This window comes from Lucilia sericata, unplaced genomic scaffold, assembly GCF_015586225.1.
Source record: "Lucilia sericata isolate MDLA Ls3-8-SP2 unplaced genomic scaffold, ASM1558622v1 Contig002084F_arrow, whole genome shotgun sequence".
NCBI lineage: Eukaryota > Metazoa > Arthropoda > Insecta > Diptera > Calliphoridae > Lucilia > Lucilia sericata.
Window position 1 is genome coordinate 43,747 of NW_023995937.1, and position 18,356 is coordinate 62,102.

The 18,356-nt window shown below is 31.1% G+C and overlaps 1 protein-coding gene across 4 annotated transcripts in view; it reads right to left on the bottom strand.

The window, feature by feature from the left end:
- The window catches only part of LOC119613360 (putative uncharacterized protein DDB_G0282133), a 28,032-nt gene extending 18,102 nt beyond the window's left edge, over window positions 1-9,930 (bottom strand). The window contains exons 1-3 of one of the 4 annotated variants that reach the window (XM_037969376.1): window positions 9,798-9,930; window positions 8,545-9,508; window positions 2,880-3,916 (exon numbers count right to left, since the gene is read on the bottom strand). In XM_037969376.1, the coding sequence (XP_037825304.1) occupies window positions 2,880-3,916; window positions 8,545-8,596 (1,089 nt within the window). In that variant the 5' untranslated portion in view covers window positions 8,597-9,508; window positions 9,798-9,930. Of the gene's footprint in view, window positions 1-2,879; window positions 3,917-8,544 lie in introns of all 4 variants that reach the window. The other 3 variants (XM_037969379.1, XM_037969378.1, XR_005232226.1) reach the window with 3 other exon arrangements.
- Window positions 9,931-18,356: the final 8,426 nt, after the last annotated feature.

Sequence of the window (18,356 nt, forward strand, 5' to 3'; positions counted from 1 at the left end):
AAAACTATTAATAAAAATATAAAACTTAAAAATATATCTATAGTCTAGCCTATAGTATGGTCTACTGTCTAACCTATATTTTGGTAAATAGCCTTTTCTAATCTAGTCTATAGTCCAGTCTATAATCTATTCTATAGTCTAGTCTATTCTATAGCCCAGTTTAATCTAGTCTATATTCTAGCCTATTCTATGGTCTAGTCTATTATCAATTCTATAGCCTAGTTTACTTTATAGTCTAGTCTATAGTCAGGTCTATAATCTAGTATATAGTCAGGTCTATAATCTAGTCTGTAGCCTAGTCTATAGTCTAGTCTATGGTTTAGTCCATAGTCTAGTCTATAGTCTAGTCTATAATCTAGTCTATAGTCTAGTCTATAGTCTAGTCTATAGTCTAGTCTAGTCTATAGTCTAGTCTATAGTCTAGTCTATAGTCTAGTCTATAGTCTAGTCTAGTCTATAGTCTAGTCTATAGTCTAGTCTATAGTCTAGTCTATAGTCTAGTCTATAGTCTAGTCTATAGTCTAGTCTATAGTCTAGTCTATAGTCTAGTCTATAGTCTAGTCTATAGTCTAGTCTATAGTCTAGTCTAGTATAGTCTAGTCTAGTATAGTCTAGTCTATAGTCTAGTCTATAGTCTAGTCTATAGTCTAGTCTATAGTCTAGTCTATAGTCTAGTCTATAGTCTAGTCTATAGTATAGTCTATAGTCTAGTCTATAGTCTAGTCTATAGTCTAGTCTATAGTCTAGTCTATAGTCTAGTCTATAGTCTAGTCTATAGTCTAGTCTATAGTCTAGTCTATAGTCTAGTCTATAGTCTAGTTTATAGTCTAGTCTATAATCTAGTCTATAGTCTAGTCTATAGTCTAGTCTATAGTCTAGTCTATAGTCTAGTCTATAGTCTAGTCTATAGTCTAGTCTATAGTCTAGTCTATAGTCTAGTCTATAGTCTAGTCTATAGTCTAGTCTATAGTGTAGTCTATAGTCTAGTCTATAGTCTAGTCTATAGTCTAGTCTATAGTCTAGTCTATAGTCTAGTCTATAGTCTAGTCTACAGTCTAGTCTATAGTCTAGTCTATAGGATATAGTCTAGAGGATATAGTCTAGTCTATAATCTAGTCTATAGTCTAGTCTGTTGTGCGCTCCTTAACCAGTGCCTCAGGTGGGAATCGAACCCACCACCTCCGGTCTACCAGACTAGAACACCAACCACTAACCTACCGGAGGCCACCTACCTGAGGCCATCTAGTCTATAGTCTAGTCTAATCTATAGTATTGTCTATAGTCTAGTCTATAATCTAGTCTATAGTCTAGTCTATAGTCTAGTCTATAGTCTAGTCTATAGTCTAGTCTATAGTCTAGTCTATAGTCTAATCTATAGTCTAGTCTATAGTCTAGTCTATAGTCTAGTCTATAGTCTAGTCTATAGTCTAGTCTATAGTCTAGTCTATAGTCTAGTCTATAGTCTAGTCTATAGTCTAGTCTATAGTCTAGTCTATAGTCTAGTCTATAGTCTAGTCTATAGTCTAGTCTATAGTCTAGTCTATAGTCTAGTCTATAGTCTAGTCTATAGTCTAGTCTATAGTCTAGTCTATAGTCTAGTCTATAGTCTAGTCTATAGTCTAGTCTATAGTCTAGTCTATAGTCTAGTCTATAGTCTAGTCTATAGTCCTAGTCTATAGTCTAGTCTATAGTCTAGTCTATAGTCTAGTCTATAGTCTAGTCTATAGTCTAGTCTATAGTCTAGTCTATAGTCTAGTCTATAGTCTAGTCTATAGTCTAGTCTATAGTCTAGTCTATAGTCTAGTCTATAGTCTAGTCTATAGTCTAGTCTATAGTCTAGTCTATAGTCTAGTCTAGCTAGTCTATAGTCTAGTCTATAGTCTAGTCTATAGTCTAGTCTATAGTCTAGTCTATAGTCTAGTCTATAGTCTAGTCTATAGTCTAGTCTATAGTCTAGTCTATAGTCTAGTCTATAGTCTAGTCTATAGTCTAGTCTATAGTCTAGTCTAGAGTCTAGTCTATAGTCTAGTCTATAGTCTAGTCTATAGTTTAGTCTATAGTCTAGTCTAGAGTCTAGTCTATAGTCTAGTCTATAGTCTAGGCTATAGTCCTAGTCTATAGTCTAGTCTATAGTCTAGTCTATAGTCTAGTCTATAGTCTAGTCTATAGTCTAGTCTATAGTCTAGTCTATAGTCTAGTCTAGTTTCTAGTCTAGTTTCTAGTCTAGTTTCTAGTCTAATCTATAGTCTAGTCTATAGTCCAATCTACAGTCTAGTCTATAATCTATTCTGCAATCTAGTATATAGAATACTCTGTAGTCGAGTATTTAGTCTAGTCTACAGTTTGCTCTATTGTGTAGTCTATAGTCTAATCTATAGTGTAATCTATGGTCTAGGCTATAGTTATGTTTATAGTCTATAGAGTAGTCCATAGTCTAGTCTATAGCCCAGTCAATATTCTAGTCCGTTGTATAGTCTATTATCTAGTTTATAATCTTGTCTATAGTCTAGTTTATAGCCAAGTTTATGGTCCGGTTTATAGTCTAATCTATAGTTCAGTCTTTACTGTAGTATTTAATCTAGTCTATAGTTTTGTGTATCCTATAGTTTAGTGTAGTACATAATCTAGTGTATAGTCTAGTCTTTAGTCCAATAAAAAGTCTAATCTATAGTTTATTTTATTAGTATATAGTCCAGTCTAGTCTATTCTATAGTCTAGTTTAAATAAAATCTTTAAAACCCCCTATCCACGGACCTAAACTTTCACATATTATTTTCTTTTTATTTCATTTTACTGCTCCAATTTAATGGATTGAATGAAGTAAACTAAAGAAAAATTAAATGAAGAATAAGAATAAGATATAAAAACTTAAAACTCACCTCAAATAATTGCAGAGCAAATTGTTTAATACCACATGGTTGTAATTTTTTTTCCTCTTCCGATGCGCAAAAGAAATCCAAATAGAACCAATGAGCCAGTTCAATTTGAAAGCATATACGTATTAGATTACTTAGTTCCATATCGGGAACATTAATTATAAAACGACTGGCCAGATCATCAAGTATATCGGACGGAATTCTAAAATTATTTTTATTGCTGTTGCCATTACCACCATTGTTGCCATTGTTATTGTTATTATTAGTGTTTGTATTTGTATTGTTATTGCCACCATTGCCTACAGCCGTATGTTGTTGTTGTTGTGCTGCTGTTGTTGTTGTTGCTGTACTAGCTGATATTTGCTGTTGCTGTGTTGAAACATTTTGTTGTTTCTTATTTGTTTTTATAGATAAGGCTTCTAATAAAGCTACAGTAGGATCTTTTGCACTAGAGGTTTTGTTGTTTGTCTGATGATGATTCGTTGATAAAGAATTATTATGATGATTGGTATTATTATTGTTGTGGCTATTATGAGAGGATAATGCAGCAATAGTTGCTAGTGCTGTTGTTGTTTGTTGCTGTAGTGTTTGATTAACAGCAGTTGCTCCAATCTCTGTATTAATTGTTGATATAGTTGTGGCTGTTAAAGCTTGTAGACCGGCTGCTGTAAATGTAAATACATTTTTATGTTCTTGTATTTGTTGTAAATGTGGTGTTTGTATTGTTGTAGTTGTTGTTGAAGTATTTGAATTTGACAACGACGTTGTTGATGATAATGATGATGACGATGCAATTGCTGATGTTGATGTTGAAATAAAACCATGTTGTGGCTGTTGTTGTGGTGTTTTATGATGTTTATTGATATTGTTTTTATTATTGTGATTCAAAGTTAAATGATTGTTGTTATTTTTATTGATATTGTTATTATTTTTACTAGTAGTATTATTATTATTGTTGTTGTTGTTATTATTATTGATATTTAGTGCATTTTTAAGCGTAATTGATGCTAGGAGCGCTAATCCATTTTGTGAGGCTATAGCTGTAAAGGATTAAAATAGAAAAAGTTAGTTTTTATTTAATAATTATAAAAAATCTTTTAATTTTGTGTAGAAACTGCAATTTTTTTAGTACATTTTTATTTCGTTATAATATTAAATATATTTTTTTGCTAGATCTCTAACAAAGACAAATTTTGTTTTTATCTTTGTTGTCAACGATAATTAAAATATTTTTAATAGAAATCGGTTTTAATGAGTCATCTGAAGGTTGTATGACTAATTAATATATAGTTTTCTGAATAGATTACAATTTTGAATGAAATTGCCTATAGCTTTTGGTGATGACTCATTTCAGGCATTGAAATATTTTTAGAAAATTCTGTAGAAAAATATTTGTTTGCATAATATCGAAATTTGATGAAATTTTCTTGATTTTTTGTTAATACAAAGTGGTTTTCGAGATATAAGAGAGGAACGAAAAAAGAGCGGTTAAATGAATTATGAGCTTATTGCTATCCAGGAAGCCTTATATATTATAGAGTAAGTGGTTGCTAAACTCGAACTGAGCTAGAACTGAACTAGAATTGAACTAGAACTAAACTAGAACTGAACTAGAACTGAACTAGAACTGAACTAGAACTGAACTAGAACTGAACTAGAACTGAACTAGAACTGAACTAGAACTGAACTAGAACCGAACTAGAACTGAACTAGAACTGAACTAGATCTGAACTAGAACTGAACTAGAACTGAACTAGAACTGAACTAGAACTGAACTAGAACTGAACTAGAACTGAACTAGAACTGAACTAGAACTGAACTAGAACTGAACTAGAACTGAACTAGAACTGAACTAGAACTGAACTAGAACTGAACTAGAACTGAACTAGAACTAGAACTGTACTAGAACTGAACTAGAACTGAACTAGAACTGAACTAGATCTGAACTAGAACTGAACTAGAACTGAACTAGAACTGAACTAGAACTAGAACTGAACTAGAACTGAACTAGAACTGAACTAGAACTGAACTAGAACTGAACTAGAACTGAACTAGAACTGAACTAGAACTGAACTAGAACTGAACTAGAACTGAACTAGAACTGAACCGGAACTGAACCAGAACTGAACCAGAACTGAACTAGAACTGAACCAGAACTGAACTATAACTGAACTAGAACTGAACTAGAACTGAACTAGAACTGAACTAGAACTGAACCGGAACTGAACCAGAACTGAACCAGAACTGAAACCAGAACTGAACCAGAACTGAACCAGAACTGAACCAGAACTGAACTAGAATAGAACTAGAACTGAACTAGTTCTAAACTAGAACTGAACTATAATTGAACTAAAATTGAACTAGAACTGAACTAGAACTGAACTAACGGAACTAGAACTGACTAGAACTGAACTAGAACTGAACTAGAACTGAACTAGAACTGAACTAGAACTGAACTAGAACTGAACTAGAACTGAACTAGAACTGAACTAGAACTGAACTAGAACTGAACTAGAACTGAACTAGAACTGAACTAGAACTGAACTAGAACTGAACTAGAACTGAACTAGAACTGAACTAGAACTGAACTAGAACTGAACTAGCACTGAACTAGAACTGAACCAGAACTAAACTAGAACTAGAACTAAACCAGAACAGATCTAGATTGAAATAGAACTGAAATAGAACTACACTAGAACTGAACTATAACTGAACTAGAACTGAACTAGAACTGAACTAGAACTGAACTAGAACTGAACTAGAACTGAACTAGAACTGAACTAGAACTGAACTAGAACTGAACTAGAACTGAACTAGAACTGAACTAGAACTGAACTAGAACTGAACTAGAACTGAACTAGAACTGAACTAGAACTGAACTAGAACTGAACTAGAACTGAACTAGAACTGAACTAGAACTGAACTAGAACTGAACTAGAACTGAACTAGAACTGAACTAGAACTGAACTAGAACTGAACTAGAACTGAACTGAACTGAACTAGAACTGAACTAGAACTGAACTAGAACTGAACTAGAACTGAACTAGAACTGAACTAGAACTGACTGAACTAGAACTGAACTAGAACTGAACTAGAACTGAACTAGAACTGAACTAGAACTGAACTAGAACTGAACTAGAACTGAACTAGAACTGAACTAGAACTGAACTAGAACTGAACTAGAACTGAACTAGAACTGAACTAGAACTGAACTAGAACTGAACTAGAACTGAACTAGAACTGAATTATAACTAAACTAGAACTAGAACTAAACCAGAACAGATCTAGATTGAAATAGAACTGAAATAGAACTACACTAGAACTGAACTATAACTGAACTAGAACTGAACTAGAACTGAACTAGAACTGAACTAGAACTGAACTAGAACTGAACTAGAACTGAACTAGAACTGAACTAGAACTGAACTAGAACTGAACTAGAACTGAACTAGAACTGAACTAGAACTGAACTAGAACTGAACTAGAACTGAACTAGAACTGAACTAGAACTGAACTAGAACTGAACTAGAACTTAGAACTGACTAGAACTTAACTAGAACTGAACTAGAACTGAACTAGAACTGAACTAGAACTGAACTAGAACTGAACTAGAACTGAACTAGAACTGAACTAGAACTGAACTAGAAACTGAACTAGAACTGAACTAGAACTGAACTAGAACTGAACTAGAACTGAACTAGAACTGAACTAGAACTGAACTACAACTGAAATAGAACTGAACTAGAACTGAACTACAACTGAACTAGAACTGAACTAGAACTGAACTAGAACTGAACTAGAACTGAACTAGAACTGAACTAGAACTGAACTAGAACTGAACTAGAACTGAACTAGAACTGAACTAGAACTGAACTAGAACTGAATTAGAACTGAACCAGAACTGAACTAGTTCTAAACTAGAACTGAACTAGAACTGCACTAGAACTGACCAGAACCGAACTAGAACTGAACTAAAATTGAGCTAGAACTGAACAAGAACTGAACTAGAACTGAACTAGAACTTAACTAGAACTGCACTAGAACTGAACCAGAACTGAACTAGAACTGAACTAAAATTGAGATAGAACTGAACAAGAACTGAACTAGAACTGAACTAGAACTAAACTAGAACTGAACTAGAACTTAACTAGAACTGAACTAGAACTGAACTAGAACTGAACTAGAACTGAACTAGAACTGAACTAGAACTGAACTAGAACTGAACTAGAACTGAACTAGAACTGAACTAGAACTGAACTAGAACTGAACTAGAACTGAACTAGAACTGAACTAGAACTGAACTAGAACTGAACTAGAACTGAACTAGAACTGAACTAGAACTGAACTAGAACTGAACTAGAACTGAACTAGAACTGAACTAGAACTGAACTAGAACTGAACTAGAACTGAACTAGAACTGAACTAGAACTGAACTAGAACTGAACTAGAAATGAACTAGAACTGAACTAGAACTGAACTAGAACTGAACTAGAACTGCAGTAGAACTGAACCAGAACCGAACAAGAACTGAACTAAAATTGAGCTAGAACTGAACAAGAACTAGAACTGAACTAGAACTGAACTAGAACTGAACTAGAACTGAACTAGAACTGAACTAGAACTGAACTAGAACTGAACTAGAACTGAACTAGAACTGAACTAGAACTGAACTAGAACTGAACTAGAACTGAACTAGAACTGAACTAGAACTGAACTAGAACTGAACTAGAACTGAACTAGAACTGAACTAGAACTGAACTAGAACTGAACTAGAACTGAACTAGAACTGAACTAGAACTGAACTAGAACTGAACTAGAACTGAACTAGAACTGAACTAGAACTGAACTAGAACTGAACTAGAACTGAACTAGAACTGAACTAGAACTGAACTAGAACTGAACTAGAACTGAACTAGAACTGAACTAGAACTGAACTAGAACTGAACTAGAACTGAACTAAACTGAACTAGAACTAGACTGACTAGAACTGAACTAGAACTGAACTAGAACTGAACTAGAACTGAACTAGAACTGAACTAGAACTGAACTAGAACTGACTAGAACTGAACTAGAAACTGAACTAGAACTGAACTAGAACTGAACTAGACTGAACTAGAACTGAACTAGAACTGAACTAGAACTGAACTAGAACTGAACTAGAACTGAACTAGAACTGAACTAGAACTGAACTAGAACTGAACTAGAACTGAACTAGAACTGACTAGAACTGAACTAGAACTGAACTAGAACTGAAATAGAACTGAACTAGAACTGAACTAGAACTGAACTAGAACTGAAATAGAACTGAACTAGAACTGAACTAGAACTGAACTAGAACTGAACCAGAACTGAACTAGAACTGAACTAGTTCTAAACTAGAACTGAACTAGAACTGAACTAGAACTGAACTGAACTAGAACTGAACTGAACAAGAAATATTCTAACAAATATTTGCATTAAAAATGGACTGAAATAAAATATACCCCCTAGTAAGTACATAAATACACACAAGATTTACCAACAACACAAATTTGTACAATATGAGAAAATTTTAAGATATTTGATATGCACAAGATGTAACAAGAATTATTAAAATGATGTTTTGCCGTTATTAATTTTCAATAAAATTTCAATAAAACATAGGTATAATTTATTATAGAATATTTACCATTTTCATGTTTGAAACCTCCTGGTGTGTCTGAATTTAAGGCAATTTCCATTTTTGTTAACTTCTCCAGTCAATGTTCTCCTTCCTTGATAATATTTTTTATACACTATTCGTTTTTTTGTTATAATTATCACAATTTTACAAAAAAAAATAAAAGTTTTATTGATTTCTTCAACACAAATTGTTTTTCTTTTTTTGTCTGTTAATTTTTAAAATTTAGTGAATTTTTTCTTATTGATTTCATTTAAAAATTTGCAATTTTAAAGGATAATAACTTTTCTGTAACACGAAGTTAAAACTGCGTTTTAATTTTAAAATTTCTTTTAGCATACAAATTCGTTAGGGTTTTTCATCTATTTTTTATTATTTGCTTCTTTTTTTGGGAAACTTCTTCTCTGTTGGTATTGTATATGAATGAAATGTAATAATAGAAAAGGTGGAGAATTTCACAAAATAAAAGAAAGCCAACAGCAGTCTTGTAATTGTAGTGGTGAGTTTAATCAATTTTTAGTAGATGGAGAGCACGAAAACAAAAAACGCAATAAAACATGAGCAAAAAATAAAACTGGAAAAAAACAACACAGAATTTTTGACATATGCACACACGCACGCACTATTTGTTTTTGTTGTTATTATTATTACTGTGCTGTGGTGGGATTTATTGCTATGTTATCGTTATAGCTGTTGTTGTTGTCACTGTTTTACTTGTTGTTGTTATTCTACTAGTTCTTGTTGCTTTAACTGCTTTTGTCTTGCTGTTGTTGTTGTTTTTTAGTGGAAAAATTAAAGATGGCTGCTTGAAAACAAGATTTTGTTTTTTAATCAATTGTTTTTCTTTACAACTAAATCTATTTTTTAAACTATTTATTGCAAATTTATTGTTTGTTTTTTTAATTGTTTGTAGTTTTTGTAGTTTATTACAAAGAGCAGCCATTCACAAACAATATAATTGTTTGTGTTTACTCTAGAAACAAAAGCAAAAAAGGTGAGTTATAAAAAGTACTAAATATTTTTTTTTTTTTGTTTTAGCACTTTTTGTTATTATTTTTTGTGTTATTTATCACTACACTTTATATTGAAGTCTGTGTGTGTGTGTGTGTTTTTTTAGTCCATCGCATACACAAGCAATTTTTTTCTTTTATTTTGCTTTGTATGAACTTTCTAAAAAAAATTTCCGTAGTTTTTTCTTTAGTTGTTTTGGGGTTTAAAATCACAAATTTTCAAGTTTATTTCTGTTGTATTATATTATTTACACTGTATTTTATTAAAATTCACTAATTTTCTTGTAAAATTCTTGCTTTTTCCTTGGGAAATTGCTTATTTTCACACTCCTTTATAAATTCATTGTTCTTAATTGCTGCGTTGTCGATAATAGACTGAAGTTGGTCGCAGTTTATAGGGTTGTCGAGTTAGTCGTAGTACGAAAAATTGCAACACTTATTACAGGGTTTTTGATGAGGTGTGTAAATGTAATCAAAAAACAAACTAATCGCAATAAATAATCATGGGCATAGATTTAAACTAACTAATTTTCACTTTTTATAGAATATTTTTTAAATTTTTGGAAAATTTTCGAAATTTTATCTTTTATAGAAAATTCTTGAAAATTTTCATTTTGAATTTTTAAAATTTTTCCCTTCTTATAGAAAATTTTTTAAATTTTTATTTTTTATATATTTTCGATATTTAAAATTTAATTTAAAATTTTTCCCTTGTTATAGAAGATTTTTAAAATTTTTATTTTTTATATAATATTTTCGAAATTTTTACTTTTTATAGAATATTCTCGAAATTTTAAATTTAATTTAAAGCAATTTCTCGAAAATTCTTTTTTTTTTAATTGTAAAATTGAATCTTAAATAAATAAATGAATAAAATAAATAAAGAAAATTCTGAGGGGAGCGGAACCTCCCATATGAATTAGATACAAAAATTTGTTTATCTGGGAAACTAATAGAACAAAATTCTTCAAATTTTGCACGAAGAACTTTAATATTCATCTGAACATTTTGGAGAAAAAAGAGAGGACTTTCATCTGGGGGGCTTTCATCTGGGGAGCTCCCATATGAATTAAATAGAAAAATTCGTATATATGAGAAACTAGAATCTTCAAATTTTACTGAAGAACATTTAGAGAATAACGGGCGGACTTTCAATGGGGGGGCTTGGCACTTCCCATATGAATTAAATACAAAATTTTGTATATCTGAGAAACAATTACATTATTCAAATTTTTCATAGATTAAATTAAAATCTTAATTAACGTTCGGAATAATTTGCGAAATTTGCGTGGAATCTCCCATATGTAACAAAATGTATATCTGGAAAACCATTGTAGTTAGAATCATAAAAATCATTTCTTATTTATATTGCTTTTAGGGTAGCACAGCACACTGGGTATAGCTAGCAAATAAACAAATAAAATATATTTGTTTTTACGTTATTGATCATTTTCTTAATGCAAAATTTTTTAGAAACTGATTTTCTGCAAGATGTTTAATATGGAGGATAGGGTTAAATATCGGTAGATCCTCGTAAAACTTGGAGAGGATTTGTTTTTAATTTTTAAGAATTTTTTATTCATCCCTGCATAATTTCTCACACAACTTATAAACAATATATTTGCTTCCAAAATTCCACTTTCTGATCTCTCGGATTCCGTTTTTATTTAAAATCGTTGAAAATTTAAAAACTAAACGTAGTTGAAAACTTAGCCGGCTTACAGTCGATTTTAAGCCGCCGCCGACATATTTAGTGTCAGTCGCCGCCTCCTTTAATATCTGTCGGCGCAGGACTCTGTCATACATAGACAAAAAATTTATACACAAATTTGCATAAAAAATATTTTGTAATAATAAATAAATTAAAGCAACAACAAAAATTTAACATTTTTTTTTTATAAAAATAGAGCAACGATTTGTAATAAATGAAAAAAATATAAAAAACAAAATTATGTTCAAAGAGAGAAGCGAAATTTTTACATAAGAAAAATGGCAAATGCAAAAAAATGTAAAGTGAAAAAGTTAAATTGAATAAAATTAGAAAAAAGTGAAAAATTTAAATATAATTAAAGGCATACAACAAAAGAAATGTTTAAATAAATAATCTGTAAATATATTTTTAAACAATGCTATTAAGTTAAAGTAATACCAGTTCCTTGTTTTCTATTACAAAAAAGTTTATAATTAATTAGCTAAGAAAAAACAAACGTAATAATAATATGTGGTAATCTTTTGTTAAAATTACACATTGTGGCAACTAATACTATTTTTGGTGTTACATTTTGTCCAGCTGCTGGTCAGGAGGTCTAGACCTATCTCTACTGTTGCGTTTTTTATTTACAAATTTGTCCAAAAAAGGTAATTGTCCATAAAATCTAGATATTAAGGCGTTAATTGTTGTCATAATTACCCTAGTATTGTACTTTATTTATAGTTATCTGAGTTGTTAAACTAATTTTATTTAATTTGCCTGTTATTTATGAATATTTTATGTCAGATTGGTGTTGGTATAAAATCGATTAATTTATACAATATTTGCTGCTGTCTGTCAGTTTGTTTGTTCGATTATAGTTGTCAGTTTTTTCTTTATTTATTTTTATAGACACTTTTTAAACGCTACACGAACACTATAGTGGAAAGGAATAGCTACCTATTTAGAATCATGTTTGATAAAGTCCCTTACACTTATCTTTTTAACAAATTCTATGAGGATGAAACTATCACAGGAAATAGTACCTCATGGTGTACGCTTTGGTATAGGTTATCATATTGTCGTTCAAGTATGTCCAAAAATTGCTTATATATTTTTATATTTTCTTCATTTTTTACCACTTTTACTAATTTTTTTATTAATATTCGTGAATATCACCCCATGTTCCCTAAGCATTGACACCATCATTGAGAGATGTCATAAATTTTACTATAAATTTAACGGTGTATCATCAAAAATTGTGACGTTATTACTTTTCTTGTTGTTTTGCCTTACACCCACACACTTAGGTAAATGTTTACCTTCATGCAGGTGGTCGAGGTGGTGTTTGTCTTGACTGACATTTATTATTAGTTCATGGGAAATAAATTAAGGGGGACAGACACTTTTCAAATTTAATTTCATTACCAGACCAACTATATTTAACAATAATATAAATATTATCTACCGCATAAATCTATTTTAGTTATAATTGAGTTCTAGTTATGTTCAGTTCAGTTCAGTTTTAGTTACGTTCAGGTTCAGGATCAGTTTGAGTACAGTTTTAGTTCAGTTCTAGTTCAGTTCTAGTTTAGTTCTAGCTCAGTTCTAGTTCAGTTCTAGTTCAGTTCTAGTTCAGTTTTAGTTCAGTTCTATTTCAGTTATAGTTCCGTTCTAGTTCAGTTCTAGTTTAGTTCTAGTTCAGTTCTAGTTCAGTTCTAGTTCAGTTCTAGTTCAGTTCTAGTTCAGTTCTAGTTCAGTTCTAGTTCAGTTCTAGTTCAGTTCTAGTTCAGTTCTAGTTCAGTTCTAGTTCAGTTCTTTAGTTCTAGTTCAGTTCTAGTTCAGTTCTAGTTCAGTTCTAGTTCAGTTCTAGTTCAGTTCTAGTTCAGTTCTAGTTCAGTTCTAGTTCAGTTCTAGTTCAGTTCTAGTTCAGTTCTAGTTCAGTTCTAGTTCAGTTCTAGTTCAGTTCTAGTTCAGTTCTAGTTCAGTTCTAGTTCAGCTCTAGTTCAGTTCTAGTTCATTCTAGTTCAGTTCTTGTTCAGTTCTAGTTCAGTTCTAGTTCAGTTCTAGTTCAGTTCTAGTTCAGTTCTAGTTCAGTTTGTTCAGCTCTAGTTCAGTTCTAGTTCAGTTCTAGTTCAGTTCTAGTTCAGTTCAAGTTCAGTTCTAGTTCAGTTCTAGTTCAGTTCTAGTTCAGTTCTAGTTCAGTTCTAGTTCAGTTCAAGTTCAGTTCTAGTTCAGTTCTAGTTCAGTTCTAGTTCAGTTCTAGTTCAGTTCTAGTTCAGTTCTAGTTCAGTTCTAGTTCAGTTCTAGTTCAGTTCTAGTTCAGTTCTAGTTCAGTTCTAGTTCAGTTCTAGTTCAGTTCTAGTTCTCTAGTTCAGTTCTAGTTCAGTTCTAGTTCAGTTCAAGTTCAGTTCTAGTTCAGTTCTAGTTCAGTTCTAGTTCAGTTCTAGTTCAGTTCTAGTTCAGTTCTAGTTCAGTTCTAGTTCAGTTCTAGTTCAGTTCTAGTTCAGTTCTAGTTCAGTTCTAGTTCAGTTCTAGTTCAGTTCTAGTTCAGTTCTAGTTCAGTTCTAGTTCAGTTCTAGTTCAGTTCTAGTTCAGTTCTAGTTCAGTTCTAGTTCAGTTCTAGTTCAGTTCTAGTTCAGTTCTAGTTCAGTTCTAGTTCAGTTCTAGTTCAGTTCTAGTTCAGTTCTAGTTCAGTTCTAGTTCAGTTCTAGTTCAGTTCTAGTTCAGTTCTAGTTCAGTTCTAGTCCAATTCTAGTTCAGTACTAGTTCAGTTCTACTATAATATACAGATTAATAGTCGAACGACATAAAACAAGATCTATAATCTACCAACTATAGATAAATATTATATCGGACGACTATAGACAGACCTAAAGTCGAACGATTATTGTAAAATATATGGTCTATGTTTAAGCAATTATTGACATATCAATAATTGAACACTATAGACAGATTTTTAGTCAAGCAGATCTTCAGTTGAACGACTTTATAATTTATTTTCTTTTAAAAAAAGGAACACCCTAATCTTTATTCACATTTACTCGATATGTCAGAAGTTACTTGTATTTGTAATACAGTTTGTATTCGAGTACAGTGTGTAACAGTGTGTCCTTTTATTATTAAGATACATATTACTTGCTGCACTTTCTTGTTGTTGTCGTTTTAGTTTAGTTTGTTTTATTCCTTTCCTTTCTATTTTTCGCTATTGCTTGCCTGTATGCAAGTATAGACAGGCTTTTAGCCTGCCCTAAAGTTTAGCAGTCAGTCGTTTGTAGTATACACAGTTATACGTCAGTTGTTATCCTTGTAACGGTATTATTTGCTTGTTGTTTATTCGCTATTTTAATTTATAGTTTAATTTTTGTTGTCGTTCTTGTTGTTGTTGGTTGATAGAAATGCGTGGCAGTTGTTATTAAAAAATCCATTCATTTTTGAATGATTAATAGAGTGTGAGAACTTTACGAAGACGAAACTAAAAAAAACAGTTTCATTACAAAGTGAAAGAAACTTTTATGAAAAAAATAACTTAAACAAAAAGTTTAAAAGTTCAAGCCTAAAACATGAATCCTTAGAGAGTTCAGCTGAAGGTGTGCAAGTTTCTAAAGTATAATATAAATGAAATTCAAAAAAACTTTATTTGTTGTGTGTGATATCATAATGAAATTAAATTTTATTCTTGTTGTTGTAAAAATGTTTAACAAAATCGTGTGGGAGCGTTGAAATAAATATTTATTTTATAAATTGATATGTTTAGAATATTTGTTTTAAGTTTAATTTGAAGGGATTAGAAAAAGAAATAAAATAACTTATTTCAAAATAAATAGTATTGATTGTATGTTATAAAAATAATGCATTAATAATGTTTATTTTAAGAATAATTTATTTGGCATTAAACGTCAATCATTGTAATTAAAATTGTCCTTAGACAAAACTTTAAGGATTACAGTTAAATTACTGTAATTAAAAAAAAACTCGCTAGACATTACTAATTGATAGTTTCATACTTATAATTTTCCTTTATTAAGGGGATTAAAGCTGTTCTTTTAGTAAGTTCTAGTTCAGTACTAGTTCAGTTCTAGTTCAGTTCTAGTTCAGTTCTAGTTCAGTTCTAGTTCAGTTCTAGTTTAGTTCTAGTTCAGTTCTAGTTCAGTTCTAGTTCAGTTCTAGTTCAGTTCTAGTTCAGTTCTAGTTCAGTTCTAGTTCAGTTCTAGTTCAGTTCTAAGTTCAGTTTCTAGTTCAGTTCTAGTTCAGTTCTAGTTCAGTTCTAGTTCAGTTCTAGTTCAGTTCTAGTTAGTTCTAGTTCAGTTCTAGTTCAGTTCTAGTTCAGTTTCTAGTTCAGTTCTAGTTCAGTTCTATTCAGTTCTAGTTCAGTTCTAGTTCAGTTCTAGTTCAGTTCTAGTTCAGTTCTAGTTCAGTTCTAGTTCAGTTCTAGTTCAGTTTCTAGTTCAGTTCTAGTTCAGTTCTAGTTCAGTTCTAGTTCAGTTCTAGTTCAGTTCTAGTTCAGTTCTAGTTCAGTTCTAGTTCAGTTCTAGTTCAGTTCTAGTTCAGTTCTAGTTCAGTTCTAGTTCAGTTCTAGTTCAGTTCTAGTTCAGTTCTAGTTCAGTTATAGTTCAGTTCTAGTTCAGTTCTAGTTCAGTTCTAGTTCAGTTCTAGTTCAGTTCTAGTTCAGTTCTAGTTCAGTTCTAGTTCTAGTTCAGTTCTAGTTCAGTTCTAGTTCAGTTCTAGTTCAGTTCTAGTTCAGTTCTAGTTCAGTTCTAGTTCAGTTCTAGTTCAGTTCTAGTTCAGTTCTAGTTCAGTTCTAGTTCAGTTCTAGTTCAGTTCTAGTTCAGTTCTAGTTCAGTTCTAGTTCAGTTCTAGTTCAGTTCTAGTTCAGTTCTAGTTCAGTTCTAGTTCAGTTCTAGTTCAGTTCTAGTTCAGTTCTAGTTCAGTTCTAGTTCAGTTCTAGTTCAGTTCTAGTTCAGTTCTTGTTCAGTTTCTAATCAGTTCTTGTACGGTTCTAGTGCAGTTCTAATTCAGTTTTTGTTCAGTTCTAGTTCAGTTCTTGTTCAGTTCTAGTTCAGTTCTAGTTCAGTTCTAGTTCAGTTCTAGTTCAGTTCTAGTTCAGTTCTAGTTCAGTTCTAGTTCAGTTCTAGTCAGTTCTAGTTCAAGTTCTAGTTCAGTTCTAGTTCAGTTCTAGTTCAGTTCTAGTTCAGTTCTAGTTCAGTTCTAGTTCAGTTCTAGTTCAGTTCTAGTTCAGTTCTAGTTCAGTTCTAGTTCAGTTCTAGTTCAGTTCTAGTTCAGTTCTAGTTCAGTTCTAGTTCAGTTCTAGTTCAGTTCTAGTTCAGTTCTAGTTCAGTTCTAGTTCAGTTCTAGTTCAGTTCTAGTTCAGTTCTAGTTCAGTTCTAGTTCAGTTCTAGTTCAGTTCTAGTTCAGTTCTAGTTCAGTTCTAGTTCAGTTCTAGTTCAGTTCTAGTTCAGTTCTAGTTCAGTTCTAGTTCAGTTCTAGTTCAGTTCTAGTTCAGTTCTAGTTCAGTTCTAGTTCAGTTCTAGTTCAGTTCTAGTTCAGTTCTAGTTCAGTTCTAGTTCAGTTCTAGTTCAGTTCTAGTTCAGTTCTAGTTCAGTTCTAGTTCAGTTCTAGTTCAGTTCTAGTTCAGTTCTAGTTCAGTTCTAGTTCAGTTCTAATTCAATTCTAGCTCATTTCTAGTTCACGTCTAAGTCAGTTCTAGTTCACATCTAAGTCATTTCTAGTTCACGTCTAAGTCAGTTCTAGTTCACATCTAAGTTAGTTCTAGTTCAGTTATGGTTCATTTGTTACTTCTCTCGTGTGAACTTTAAAGAGATTATTCTGTAACACAATATGGACCCAATATATCAATGTTTTGCTTATCGTATGACAAAATATTATTAATATTAATCGTAGACTTCTTGAATTATAATTTTTTAGCTTCCTACGCATACTTTTTTTATCAAAAAATAATTACTACTCTTGTATATTTTAATTAAAAAACCTTACAGTTTTGTCAATTAGATAATTAAGTAATTTGTAAGTTATACAATATTGTATGTAAATGATAACAATCACTCAATTAAAAAGTTTTTTGTGTTAATATGTAAAAGATATAATGAATTCGTGAAAAGAAAGAACAAATTTATTACAAGTGTTTTCTTATAAACTCGTCATTTACATAGCGAAGCAGTTAAGGAAAAGTAATTAGCACTAGTTTAACAATTACAAGTAATTTATAATAACTTCTCGGTAATGTAGCGGGTAAGTAAGGGTTATTGAAAAATAAGTTATTCTGTACTGACAACTCATTACCGAATAATCACTAATGACTTGAACAATTCTGTTTACTGTAATTTTCTTGACTTTTACAAAGAATTTATAAGAAAAAAAAAAAAAAACATTTCTTAACTTATGACTTTAATTGTACAAATTTATTTCTTTTTGCCGTTCTACATATTACAATTGTAGTTCACATTTTTTTTCCTACAAAATTTAATTGACACAACAATATTTCAAAGTTGCAAGTTGAAAATGACAGCAAACAAATAAAGACGTAAACTAACAACTGCTGCTACAACCAGTGATGCCAGGAGATTTTTTTCAGAAATCCCTACGCTTATGAGAAAAAATCCCTTTTTTCCCTACACCAACTTTTTAATTTCCCTACATTTTTCCCTACGCTACTTTTTTCATTTTTTTTCCAAGTTTATCTTAAAAAAATACAAAAATAACATAAAAAACTAAAATATTAGCTATGTTTTATAATATATATGTATATTTTTTTTTTAATTTTTAGGAATGAAATTTCTAGAATTTAAATTTTTAATTTTTTACTTTCAATTTTACATCATACAAATCTTCCAACCTTGACTCTTCAGTTAAGATTAAAAAACAAGACAATTGAGAGATTTATGGCAATATCACGATTCGATGTTAAAAATTTATTTTATGTGCCCCCAACAAAAAAATTTCATAAAATTTAATGTAATTATTTTAAATAAGGTTTACTTTTGCGTTTACTTTTTGCGGTTTACTTCTATAAATTTTCAGAACATTAAATTATTTTTTTTCAATCTTGAGTTACTGCATTAAGCCCCTGACTACTCTATCTATAAGGAGCCAGAATATATCGC